General features: G+C 35.2%; 1 protein-coding gene across 2 annotated transcripts in view; it reads right to left on the bottom strand.

The window, feature by feature from the left end:
* Positions 1-14,126, bottom strand: part of ADAMTS17 (ADAM metallopeptidase with thrombospondin type 1 motif 17) — a 473,015-nt gene that overhangs the window by 201,408 nt on the left and 257,481 nt on the right. For both annotated transcript variants that reach the window (XM_031955494.1, XM_031955493.1), the window contains exons 11-12: positions 7,090-7,191; positions 5,980-6,125 (exon numbers count right to left, since the gene is read on the bottom strand). In XM_031955494.1, the coding sequence (XP_031811354.1) occupies positions 5,980-6,125; positions 7,090-7,191 (248 nt within the window). The remainder of the gene's footprint in view (positions 1-5,979; positions 6,126-7,089; positions 7,192-14,126) is intronic.

The following is a 14,126-nucleotide window of genomic DNA, read 5'->3' as shown; positions in this document are numbered from 1 at the left end:
AAAGAAATTGCCTTCAGAGTGAGCACCAACATTAGGAATGGCCTTTACCTTGCCATCAAAGGTAATTCATAAAGACAGTCCCATGAATTATAGGCCAAATCAAGCAGGTAAAGCAACTGGTTTAAAAATACTGATAGTCCCTAAGGCCTAAATGTCAGTTGGCAAGAAATAAAAATTCCAATAGCTGAAAAGAGCAAGACTGAATAGAAAAAAGGAGGATTTCTTGCCAATATTTTTGGACAGTGAATAAACCAGCTGCAGAAGAAGAGGGAAAGGGGCCAGGAATATGAAGTGAAGGGAGGTCACGTGTTCCAAGGCTAGAATGTACATAAGCAAAAAGAATTTTGAAATTCTTGTGAGAATCTCCACTGCAGGGATCCCTATGATTTAAGAAGTGAGACAATGAATGGACTTTGTTTTGGTCAACAGTCTGGCTGCAGGGTCTTGGATCAGCTGTGCTTCATAAGAAACACCAAATCAGTTCCTTCAGAAAAAGCCAACTTGTAAACTCCTTCCTAGACTTAATAAAATTGCTGTCACCATCCTGCATGTCTTCTGGAAGCCCTGAGGCCACCGCTGCTGCTAAACAACTCAGAGTTCTGCAGAACCAGATGAGGATTTGCCTTCATCTTTCTCAGCAAAATGGGATGGTTAAATAATTATTTCAACAAGCTTCTAGTGCCAGTCACAGATGGGGATGAACTGCCTGGGACTTGGATAAAAAGGGAGGCCAGAAAATGGGGAAGAATAAAGGTCATGAGATCATGGATTTATATTTGAAAGGGGCACAGATAGAGAGCATGTAGTTCATCCCTCATTTTACAGAGGAAAAACCGAGACAGAAAAAGGTAATAGAAATAGCAAGTAGGAGAGCCTTTTTTCTCTGCAATGGGTTGCTTATTAAATCTGAAAATGTTTATTTCATTGTAGCCTTCATGAGAGGAAAATGGAAAGGTAGTGTCCAGATCTGTAATTTCATTGGAGCAGAGAATGTTTGGTAAGGAAACTCTAACAATATGGAATTATTGCTCAGTAACCTATTTTAGAGAGTTGCCTGAAGTACTGAAGTAACTTCCCAGGACATAATCAATACAGATGGGATGTAGAATCTGAACCCAGGCTTTTCTCACTCTAATATTGCCTACTGTACTTCTTTGACCAGTAGCAAGTATATATTGTGTTTGTATACATAATATACATGGTACTATATGTCAGTATATATGCACATGTATATATATAGTGTATGTATGTGTGCATATTATAAATTATGTGTATATATTATATATTTATATACATAGATATGTATGTATATGTATGTGTGTGTGTATATATATATATATATATATATATATATATATATGTTGTTTAGTGGATTAGTTTTATCCTACTCTTCATGATTCCATTTGGGTTTTTCTGGCAAAGACATGGCAGTGGTTTACCATTTCTTTCTCTCATTTTAGGTGGAAGAAAATGCAGACAAACAAAGTCAAATGACTTGCATAGAGGCTAATAAGTGCCTGACATCACACTTGAACTCAGATTCTCCTGCCTTCAGGGTTGGCACTTTAAACACTGGGTCATCTAACTTCCCCTAAATATATTTACATACATATAAATATTCTCTTAAGGCTAGTATTTTCCCTGATATTGAGTCTTAACTGTAGAAAAATAAATGTTTTATGTGGTCTCCTCCATTAGAATGTGAGTTCCTTGAGATCAGGGTCTGCCTTGTATCTTCAGTGCTTAGCACAGTGATTGGGACATCACAGGTTATTGACAAGTGCTTACTGATTGACTGATATGTGAGATATCTACCTATCTATCATCTAACTAATTATATATTTATCACTATCTTTTTTCTCCAACTAGAATTATAAGCTGGGACTCAAAGATTATGCCTTGTACATCATTTTAACCTACAGAGTGACTATAACATATTAAGAATTCAGTTAATATTTGCTGACTTAATTAATGGCTCTAATTATACCTATCTGTCATTATGAAAAGCAGATTCCTATCCTAACAATAAATTATTTTAATTTACTAGCCATTATATCATGTTGCACCTCATATTTCACATTTTGAGACAAAAACATATTTTTGTGAATAATTTAGAGAAGTAAAATGGTTTTGGCTTTTTGGTTATATGTTACTTCCCACATATATTATTGCAGCTAATTTTTCTTGCTTCTGTGAAGTGAGTAAGGCAAGTATTATTGTCTGTACTTTGCAGATGAAGAAACACATTGAGAAAGTTCAGTCAATTTATCTCAATTGAATTGTGTTGGTAGTAAAGAAAAAAGCCAGGGGCTGTTATCACTTTTTCATTTGCCCAGTGTCTAGGCAATACTAACTGCTTAACATGGTTGATTACAAGAAGAGAAGGCTAACAACTTGGGGCAGAGAGTGGGGTGATCTCCCTGTGGGGAAAAAATCTCATGGAGGACGAGGCACCTGAGTTATGCTTTGACAGCATAGATCAGTAGTTCTCAAATGATGGTCTAGAGAATCCCGGGGATCTCTGAAATCCTTTTAGAGAGTCTACAAATTCAAAAATAGTTTTTATTTCCAATATGGTAAATGTCTATAAATATAACCCAGATAAACAAAAACGCTTTGGAGAGATCCTCAATAATTTTTAATAGGATAAAGATACCGAAAACAAAACCTTGCCTGAAGTCTCTTTCCACTCCAATCAATTCTCTGCGCAACTGCTAAGGTAATTTCCTCAAAGGATAGGTCTGGTCACATCAACTTTCATGCTCAATACATTCAAGCAATTCAATGAGCTCTAAATTAGTTCATAGAGTTCTTTGCTCAGTCTTTAAAGCTCTTCACAACATGGCTCTTTCCTTTGCTCCCAATTTTATTTCCATTCTCCTCTCCTCTAAGTATTTTAGAATCTAGTCTTACTACCCTCCTTCCTATTTTTGAGCATGACATTCTATCTTCTGATGCCATGCCTTTGTATTGGCTATTCTGCATTGCTTTTCCTCCTAACCTCTCTTTGTTGTTGCTGTTCAGTCATTTCAATCTTGGGTTTTTCTTGGCAAAGATAATTCAGTGCCTTGCCATTTCCTCTTCTAGCTCGTTTTACAGACAAGGAAACTGAGCAAACAGAACTAAGTGATTTGTTCAGGGTCATAGCAGCCAGTTATGATGCTAGATTTGAATTTAAGTATTTCTGACTACAGAGTTGGTGCTCTATCCATTGTGCCACCTAGCTGCCCCTTAGAATTCTTAACTTCCTTTAAGACTCTACTCAAGTGTTACTTCCTCTAGGAGCCTTTCACTCTTCCTGTCCCCTTCCCAAATGCTAGTGTCTCCCCTTTAAAGTTTACTTTCTATCTATTCTACCTTTATCCTATCTGGTCTGACTTATACATGTTATTTTCCCTATTAAATGGGAGTTCCTTGACAGGAAACAATGGTTTTGCTTTTTCTTTATATCTCCATGATGCTTGAATGGTCTGGCATGAAGTAAGATTTAATAAAAGTCTGTTGATTTATTGATTAATGTTTGTTGGTTTGGGTCAAGGTGGGGAACACTACAGGAGATGAGAAGAGTTCAAAAAATGACAGATTTTGCAAATCTGGATGACTGAAATGATATGTGTATTCAAAAAATATGCTTACTCAGAAGATATGAGGCTATTTAGAGGAAGAAATAGAAGTGTCTGTTTTAGATTGCTTGGTTTAGATATACATGTGGGACCAGCAAACAGCTGAAAATGTACGTCTGGGGGTCAGAAGTATGGTTGAGGAAAGAACATAAAGTCATCTCCTGAATAACTGAACACATAAGATTAACACTAGGTATCTAGAACTGGGAGCCACCAAGATAGCTGAACTCCAAAGGAGCTGCTGCCTGGCCAGAACATACTTTTAACATAGAGATTTTTGTTACGTTTTGGGATAAGAAGTAGCTGCTACTTTAGAATATATGTAGCTTTGAACAGAGGGCTGTGCCATTTTTAGTTTTCTCATTTTTCATTTTACCTTCTTGTCCCTAGAGCCTATCAGAGTGCCTTAAACATAGTAATGCTTAAGAAAGGGGTGAATAGAAATCATAATGAATATTCAATTTAACACATGTAAACCATCCTCCATCAGCTAATATGGAATATGCTAAAAGACAATTTTTAGAATGGCAATAAATCTGACTAACATTTTTATTATTCTTTAAGGTTTAGAAGTGTTTTCTTTTCCTATAACCCAGTGATAGAAATAGTACTACAACTATAATCTATTATTATTAATAATATCTCCATTTTACTGATAAAGAAAATTCCACTGTTCATCCACTGCCCTATCTGGTTTCAACTCCATGGAATAAGATGTGGTTCTCAGCCTAAGTTTATCACCTCTAAATTCACCACCAGGCTGCTAATGCAAGCTTTGGTTGATAGCACTTCCCTGAGCATCCTTTCCCCTGTGAGTGGAGGACAGAATAAGAAATTCCTTCTGTCTTCCTTTATAGAGAGCAGGAAATGGATTCAGTTCATTTCACTTTGCATTTGCTACCCTGCCTGGTTCATTTAAAAAAAATGTCCCTGAGCCAGGTACCTTCTGTTGTCTTAATGTTTCTCTAACCCCACTTTTCTCCTTCCTTTTGTATGTTGCTTCCTCATTAGACTATAAACTAAGGTCATGGATTGTTTTTTTATTATTGTTTTTATTAATTATTTATTATTATTATTAATTGTATTCCCAGTGCTCAACACAGGGCCTGCCACATAATAAGCCCTTATGTCAGATTGAACTAAGTAACTTGCCCAGAGTGCAATATGTAGTATCAACACTAACATTTAAAGTCAAGTCACCTGGCTTCAACTCTTCCTGCCAAGTATGGGATCCTTGATGCTCAACTCCATGGAATTGAGCCCTTTCTCTATACAAAAGAAATGCATGATTTTGTTTCAAAATAGCCTGAATTATGGGTATAATACATTTAAGTAATAAATCTATTGGGCATACAGGTACTAAATGGTCATTTAGGGTTAGTTGAGACTCAAATAAGTTATCTGTTATATCCTGGAGAAATTATTTTCATATGCAACTACAGAAAGTATTCCAAAAAATAAATGTTGTTTGGGATATGACATAATTAATATAGAAGCAGAAAAAGAAATATAATTAGTGTATTCTTTTATACTAGCTCACCATTCTTGTGTGTATGTGTAAGTGTATGTATCTAAGTATTAGACACAGCAATTACCAGAAAAATTAAAATAGTGAAATTTGCAGGTAAACTACTTATTATACACATTCTATTGATAGCCCATTCTACTTAGTTTTCCTCATATTTTAATTCACATCAGGAAACAGAAAAACTTCATTTGTAGTTGAAGTAGGGAATTTGGGTACTTGTATCACTGAACGTTAAAGCAGGTGTGTCTTAGAAACATTTCTCACTCATTTGAAATCTCATGACATTTTCAAAAGATTATAGGTAATTGTATCATCAATCTAGAAGGGGAATATATCTTCAGGGCCACAGAGTCAAACCCCTCTGTTTTTACAAAGAAGACTGACCCAGAGAGGTGGGTAGGACTTTTCCATGATCCCACAATAGTCAATGTGTGACTAGTGGGGTCTTTGTGACTAAATTAATCATTCTATTCACTTCCCACCTGGCAAATTGTTTTTCTTTTATGGTACTTTCCACCTTATGGATATTTCTGTATGTGGTCAAGAAAATATAAGTTTCTTGAGGGCACAGCCTGCTTTGTTTTTATCTTCAGCATCCAGCTGGGACCTGTTATATAGTAGACACTTAATAAATGCTTGTTAAATTGAACTGAATATTTCATTTCTTCAAATAAACTCTAAGAAGAAGAAGAAGAAGTCCATCAAATAAACTCATCTTTATGTCTTTCTTAGCATCTACCTAGATCAACATCTAGTACTAGAACTTTGGCAAATAATTATTAAAGGAATAAAATAAAATAAAATGTCACCGGTCAAGAAGGTACTCACGGGGGATTGTCACATTTCCTTTGTCTGAATCGGGCTCCTGTCCCACATGTCCTACTGCACATGCTCCAAGGACTCCATGTACTCCAGTCCCCATCCACATGCTCTGGGATGGGAGTTTTACTGACACACTCCCCAGCTCGACACCACTGAAAAGAAGCAGCATGAATGAATATTCACCGAGTTAGGTAATCTCAGAAAAGGTACCCTTCAGGTTGCAATATGATACAAGAAGAAGGGAAAGAAATCTTTGGTTAAATTGTCTTTGTCCAGATGGGAACAAGAATAGGATGGCTCTCATACCCTGAGTTAATAAAATGGTTATTTACAGGATAGTTTTAATTATAAAGTCACTGGCAAGGTTCTTTAACATAAAGCTTTTCAGTCTTTTGAGTGTGCTAATAGTTTAACTTGGTAGGGAAGCTGGAGATAAGGTGAAGGTGGAAAAGCTACCATCAACTGAAGGAAATCAAGCCATCATACTGTCTTGCCAATGTCATTACTATTGCTCATTCACTGTGACTCTGTAGACCACAGCACATCAATATTCTCTTTTTGACTTTTCTTGGCAAAGACACTAGAGTGGCTTTCTGTTTCCTTCTCTAATATATTAAGGCAAAAAGAAATTAAGTATTTTGTCCATCATAAACTCAGTTAAGTGTCTATGGTTACATTTGACTCTAGACCCAGTTCTTTATCCACTGTGTCATCTAGCTGCCTCTGTCTTGTCCACAGTAATGATTAATGAATACTTGATGAATTGATACAAACTTTAGATATTTACACCAATAAATTAAATCTAATAATCCTAAGGAATGGTAAATTCTTCTTCTTCTATCAGACCATGGTAGAGGTATAAATATCATTTTGCTATTTCTTTTCCCCTCCAAAGAGAATTACAGGATAGGTGTCATGGGAAATGGTGAAGAAATTGAAACCATTTTTGAAAAGGATCAATGAAGATTCCCCTACAGTTTCCCTCTGAAATGTTCTGGGGGTTTTATCAGAATAAAAACCAATCCTTAAATTAAGATTTTGATGATCCATAGTTGCTGTAGGAGAATGCAGTTTCAAGGAAGACTTAAAAGACAGCAGCTTAGAATAAGCAATTACCTTATCTGCTCCACATTCAGTGCCATCCAGGGGAGGATCCAGCTTAGTTTTGCAAGATGTATCCCCTTCCACAAGACACCATAGCCCCGCACACATCAAATGCTGCAATTGTAAAAGGAAGAGAAAAATTATTTCTAGTGATTTTCAAGGCCAGTATGAAATCCACTGATATTGATATGAGTATAAAGTAAGAAAAGGTAACTTCTCTCCAATTGCTATTTAGGACTGAATATTTGCAATTTGAAATGGAAGAATAGAGAAAAAGAAAATGTGATCATTTCATATGCAAATAAATTATAAGTATAGTTCTTTTAAAAAGGGAATATATATGTATATACACATATTCACATATATATATATAAATATATACTTATATGTGGATATATTATGTAATAGTTAAAAGTTCATCTCCTTCACTCCAAACCTCTTGCAAGAATTATATCAAATAGAATTGGCTGGACTGTCATGATATATCAACTATCTGAAAGTCAAAAAATGTAAAATCAAAATAAAACCTCAAATTCAGGATGTGTCAGATCTCATTATCCAATTTAGGACATATCCCAATACTTTTTAGTCTTCCAAATTACTCAAAGGAAGTCAGAAAAATTATAATGGACTTATGTCCATATGGATAAAACATACAGACACTCGATATGTTCCTAAATTGTCTAAGGAAAAAGTCACAGATAAAATTAATTCAACACATCAAAATCAAGCATGACTAATTTAAAACATTAGTGAAAGAAGCTAATTTTCTAATGTATAGCCAGGGTGATTGATAGATTGTCAAGCCAACATTCTTAAGAAAGAATAAGAATCAAAGTCCCTTCCATAAAACAATCATGTAAGTTTCAAAAGGGTGTACCCCAACTCTTAAGTTTGAACATATTTGTGTGTTCTAATGGAGTTCTTTAATTTTTTTTATTTAAAGATTTGAGTTCCAAATTCTATTCCTCCATTTCTCTATTCTTTTCTCCTTTCTTCCCCTTCCTGAAGTGGGAACCAATCAGATATAGGTTGTACATGTGCAATTATATAAAATATTTCCAAATTAATCATTTTGTTCAAAAAATGGATGAAAGAAAAAATAAGATAAGGAAAGTAAAAAAAAAATAGCATGTTTCAGTGTGTATGTAATTGATAGCGATAGTCTTGGAGGTGGATAGTCTGCTTCATCATTAGTCCTTTGAAATTGTCTTAGATCATTGTATTTCCAAGACTAGTTAAGTCATTCACAATTCTTGCATCAAACAATATTGCTGTTACTATGGATTCTGTTCACATCACCATGCATCAGTTCATGTGTTTCCAGGTTTTTCTGTATTCATCTTGCTTATCATTTCTTATGGCATAATGATATTCCATTACAATCATGTACCATAGTTTGTTTAACCATTCTCCAATTGATGAGCATCCCTTTGTTTTCCAATTCTTAACCACCACAAAAAGAGTGCTATAAATATTTTTGTATAAATAATACAAAAATTTGGATATCTTTGGGATATACACCCAGAAGTGCTATTGCAGGATCAAAGTGTATGCACAGTTTTATAGCCTTTTGGGCTTAGTCAGTGGAGAACTTTCAATAATTTTAAAGATGTGCACTGTTGCATAAGAATGGAATTGCAACTCTTGCTTTTCAAAAGCCAAAAATACTGTTATAGGGACCAAAAATAGGAGGAAAAGTTGAACAACAGAGGGTAAAAAGAGTGAGAGATACTTAGATCTATTCCATTTGTCAGAAGGGTTTATAATGATAATCCTAAAGAAGTTGAAGATTTAAATGGAACATTTTATATGTCATATATATTTTTTTCTATTATTGTTCACATATCAAATTACAATAAAAAGATGAGTCTCACTTGCAGTGTCAGGTAGTCTTGTAAAGATTTAAGGTAATTCCTGAAGTAGTTTATTCAACACATATTAACTTATAATATAATGTACACTTATGTATGTGTACATACAGATATGTTCAAGAAATTGAGAACAGTCAAGTAATACTTATGTATATTTATGTGACTCTAATGTCCAATAATTAGGATAGGTCAAAACATATAATAAAAAGGTTATGTTAAATAGTTCATTCATTGATGATGCCCTGCATGAAAAAGCAAAGGATCAGAAAAATTAAGCAACCTTCCAAGGTCACTCAGTAAATGAATGTAAGCTTCTATCTGGATTATTTTCTGATTTCAAGTTTCATTCTCTTTCCTCTATGCCAAGATACCTTCTTAAGCTAATTGCTGTAGATATCTTTGGTCTCATAAAGATGGCACAGACGCAAGTAAGTGAAAGAAATTAGAAAGATATAATATGTCAGAATTCACATAATTGTACAGTGGGCAGTTCAGAGGAAGAAATGATTACTATCAGTCTCCAAGGCAGATTTCTTGGACATGATAGTATTTGAGCTGGGTATTAAGGGATAGGAATTTGGAAAGATATAACTAGAAGAATATGTACTTCAGGAACAGGGGAAATATGAACAAAAGCTTGTAGTTTAGTATACTCAGATCAATTAGCAAATAATATAGAATGTATGACCTTCAAATGGTGGAGAATAGTGAGACACAGGTTTGATTTGGTAGGTAATGTGAAAGCTGGATATAATTAAGCATTTCTAAGCAATAAGAACAAAAATCAATTATCCTAACTCTCCTTTATCCCACATATATAATCAGTTGTCATATTTTATTATTTCTACTTCTACAACATTTATCACATTTGGTCTCTTCTCTCTACACACACGGTTACCACCTTAGTTCACAGCCATCATCACTTCTAAGTTAGATTAACGCAAGAGCTTCCCAATAGTCCCACTGCTTCAAATCTTTTGCTATTCTAGCTCTTAATTATACATTGCTGGCAAAGTAATTTTCCTTAAACATTAGTCTGACCACATGACTCCTGTATTCAATAAATTCCAGTTACTTTCTATTGTTTCTCGAATCAAATGTAAACTCTTTTCTCTTACTATTTAATACTCTCCACAACTGGGCTCCAATCTACATTTTCAACTTTATACAGGTACCCATCCTGTACTCTATTGTCCAGTCAAACTTAAATTATAGTCCTATCTCTTTGCCTCTGCACTGGTCACTCCCACATGCCCAGAATGTCTTTTCTTCTTGGTTGTACTTCAGAGTGTCTTTCTTCCTTGAAGACTCAGTTCAAGCATCATCCTCTAAATGAAGCCTTTCTGGATCTCCCTAACTCCTAATACTTTCTTTCACAAACACACGCATATGTATTTACTTAATTTATGTATTACATTTTTACATATTGTATTTATTTTTTCTACATGTACATATGTGTATACTTGTCTCTCCTATGAGAATGTAATCTCCTTATGAATAGGAGTTTTTTTATTTTTTATGTTTGTATTTCTAGTATCTAACAGTGTCTAGCACACAGTAGTAGATATTAATAAATCCTTGTTGTTTCTATGATATGATATGATAGCTATGTTGAAGAATGAAGAATGTGGCAATGGGGTACAGATTGATATGGCAATAAGGAAGAAGAACAAAGAGCACTTAGGAAGTTATTGTATTTCAGATGAGATAAAAAGGGTCAAAACTAGAATCACAGCAATGGGAATGGGGAGAACAAAAATTCAAGAAAAAAGTAGCGCTTTCGAAAAATTAAGCAAGACTAAGTCTGTATTAGAGGAGAGATATAAGAAAAGATTTCAAGGCAAATAGGATGACATTGATGTATACAGGAAAGTCAGGAAGAGGAACAATTGAGGCGAAGAAGATTGTTAGTTTATTTTGTACTGGGTTTAAGATACCAATACACTAAAATAGAAGGATTTAAGAAGTAATTGGAAATGCTGATCTGGAACTCTTCCAAAAAGTTGGAACTAAAGATATAGATGTGGGAGTCATCTTTATAGATGGAATAATTGGTAGTGGTATTTGATGAGGTAGCAAGACAAAGAGCATGAAAACAGCATGTGGGTTTTATCATAATATCTTTTACTAATGGTACTTATCTTTAAATATTTTATGTTATTAGTAAAGAGGAACAAGAATAGGAAAAGAAGAAAACCTGATCACAGCATGTGCAATCAAGTTCTAGTTATGCTGCTTACTTTGCTCATATGTGCTTGGAGCAAAGCTTTTATGTGGCTAATGACAAGAGTTTCTACAGCTGAAAAAGAGGTCTATCATAGAATCCAACATTACTGTGTTGTTCTGAGTAATAATAATAAAAAACATGATTATACTTGTTTTAATATAATATGTTCCAGGGCTGCTGAATAACCCTACAGCTTCCACAGGAAAAGGAAACACAAAAACTGTGTAGTAATGAGGCCATATGGTGGTGATCTCAACAGAGTTCCCCAGGAAGCAAACAGTTCATTGGGATCTCCAGAAATACAAGCCAGATGAAGTGATGAATATTTTTATATAATGTTCTCTTCTGTGATTTTCCAAGTCTAGAAGTTATTCTTTAGTAATACTTCAAGTTTCTATATGTGGTCTATTTAGCATAAGATTCTGTGACTAGTTATTCTTTGAAATAAATTAATTTAAGATATCTATATCTACATATTTATATCCTCTATCTATATCTATATATAGCCCATGATACTGAGTGCAGTTCCTCAGTTGCAGGGCAGTTCCAGCATGATAATATAGTCTCTTGGCTCCCCAAACAATAGTACTGGAAGGGCTGGTGTGCTCAGGAGTCAGGAGGAGCAGAGCAGAGGTTAGCAGCAGCTGAGAAAACACTAGAGCCCCAGGCTACAGCCAGAGTTCTAGGTGGCAGAGGGCACAGGGTGATAGCTTCTATCTTCATCTGCTTCCAAAGGAATCCTAGACAGCATGAGTTGGTGGAATAGGATAAAAGTTGCATTTCCTCTCAGAAAGTGAGTTGAGTCAAAAAGAGAGAATCTGGCTGGGCTGGACTGACTTGTTTCTCTGCAACTAGAAGCCCCCTTTGCTCCTTTGAGGAAATAGTGGGGAGGGATGATTAGTCTGCAGATTGGAGATGCGCTCCTTAGGGGAAAAATGTGTTGGGTATTCCTTTTCCCCCCCACTCCATCATGCCTTCTAGAACCAATTAATGATGAATTCCATCAATGTATCATTGTATTTCTATTATGCTACATCATATACATGTGTGTATATATAATTGTGCATATATTTACATATATTTATTATTTATACATGATATATCTGTAGAATATGTATACATATATAACATATATAATATGTATTCATTATAGTGTATTTATTTATAGAATATGTGTGTGAGTATGTGTATTTGTCCCATTAGGGCAAAGGGACTTTTCTCTTAGTACTCAGTGATACACAATGGTTGTGAACCAAGAGGAGAAGAAAGTGAGTTTACTAGTTACAGAATAGGGCAAGTAACAATAATTGGATCCTTGGATATTGGGTCAATCAGAGCAAGGATTCATAGTAATAGATACTAGGAGGGTCCTGAGAAGTACTGGAGCAAGAAGTCTACTTCAATCTTCCATTGTTTCCATCATAGTCCTTGAACAGAACTATGGATATCAAGGAATAGATACCAAGGTTAGGAATGTCAGTGAAAATAGTAGCTAGGACTGTAGCATAGTGAAGAAAAAATCTAATTCCAGGTAACATATAGCACTTTCAATTCAATATTTTTTTCTACCATAATCCCCTTTTATGACTGGAGCCAAGGCTTCTTATGACTACAGTAGAGAAAATATTTTAAAATTTCATCCCATTTATTAAAAATCTTAAATGTTACTAGGGAATAGTGATAATCAGTCAATATATATTTATGGTTTGCTTTGTTTCAGTGTTGGGATTACAAGAAGCCAAAGACAATCTTTTCCCTGAAGAAGGTAATAGTATAACGTGCGAGAAAACAAGCAAACACATATGGGCAGACAAGCTATATATAGGATAAATAGGAAGTAAAAGAGGAAAACACTAGAATCAAGGGGAGTTGGCAAAGACTTCCTGTAGAAGATAGAATTTTATTTAATTTGGAAAATAGCCAGGGAAGTCAATAGGCAAAGACGAGGAAGGGGAATGTTCCAGGCATAGGAGGCCACTAGAGAAAGTGCCCAGAGTCTACATGTAGTGCTTTGTTCTTGGAATGGCAAGGAGACTGTTGTAACTGGATTGAAGAGTATACAATAGGTCATGGAGAATAAAGAGTAGAAGACTGGAAAGGTAAAAAGTATGTAGGTTAGAAAGCCTTTGAATGTCAAATAGAATTTTATGTTTGATCCTGGATGCAGTAGGGAGCCACTAGAATTTATTGAGTTGGAAGAGTTGAATCTGTGCTTCAGAAAACAGAGGAATAATACATTATGGGAGAGGAGAGAATATAATTCGTACATAGAGAGAAGTAGCAAAAGCTGCTACATTAGGTTTTTAAAAAAATCATTTATACAGAGACTTTCTATGGAGTATATATGAAGAGAGAGAAGAAGGAAAGGAGAAGGAGGAGGAGGAGGAGGGAAGAAGGGAGAGGGAGTGAGGGAGAGAGAGGGAGAAGGAGAGAGGGAGAGGGAAAGAGAGGGAGAGAGAGAGAAAGGGAGAAAGAGAGGGAGGAAGGGAGAGAGAGAGGAAGGGAGGGGGGAAGAGAGATTTCTAATAGAACCTTATGTCGGAGGTATCTTCCTAACATGAAAACCTGAGTACACTTTTAAGACTTCTCAGGCTCATTGTCCCCAAACAGGTAGAATCTGAGAACTTTTGTTTCTGGATCTCCTCAAGTACCTCCTATTTTCCCTGACAAGTACTACAGTATTTGTAGGATATCAACAAGGGTAGAAACTGGGATTTTATCCTCTCTGTTGCTTTCTGTTCCCTCTAGTACCTCTCAATCACAATTTATGGTGGTCATCATTATGCCATTGCAGGCCTTCTTCATTGATCTTGATGACTCCAAGATCAACTTCGACTACTCTCCAGAGGATGGAAATTGCTACACTTCTTGGGGAAATTGGTTATCTGCCAGCTAATCCATTTATAAAACACCATTAGTATTTTGCCTGATTAAAACTGAAAAACAGT

The sequence above is a fragment of the Sarcophilus harrisii genome, chromosome 2 (genome assembly GCF_902635505.1).
Source record: "Sarcophilus harrisii chromosome 2, mSarHar1.11, whole genome shotgun sequence".
Taxonomy (NCBI): Eukaryota; Metazoa; Chordata; class Mammalia; order Dasyuromorphia; family Dasyuridae; genus Sarcophilus; species Sarcophilus harrisii.
Note: the sequence above shows the minus strand (reverse complement) of the source record. Positions and strands in the feature narration are given on the sequence as shown.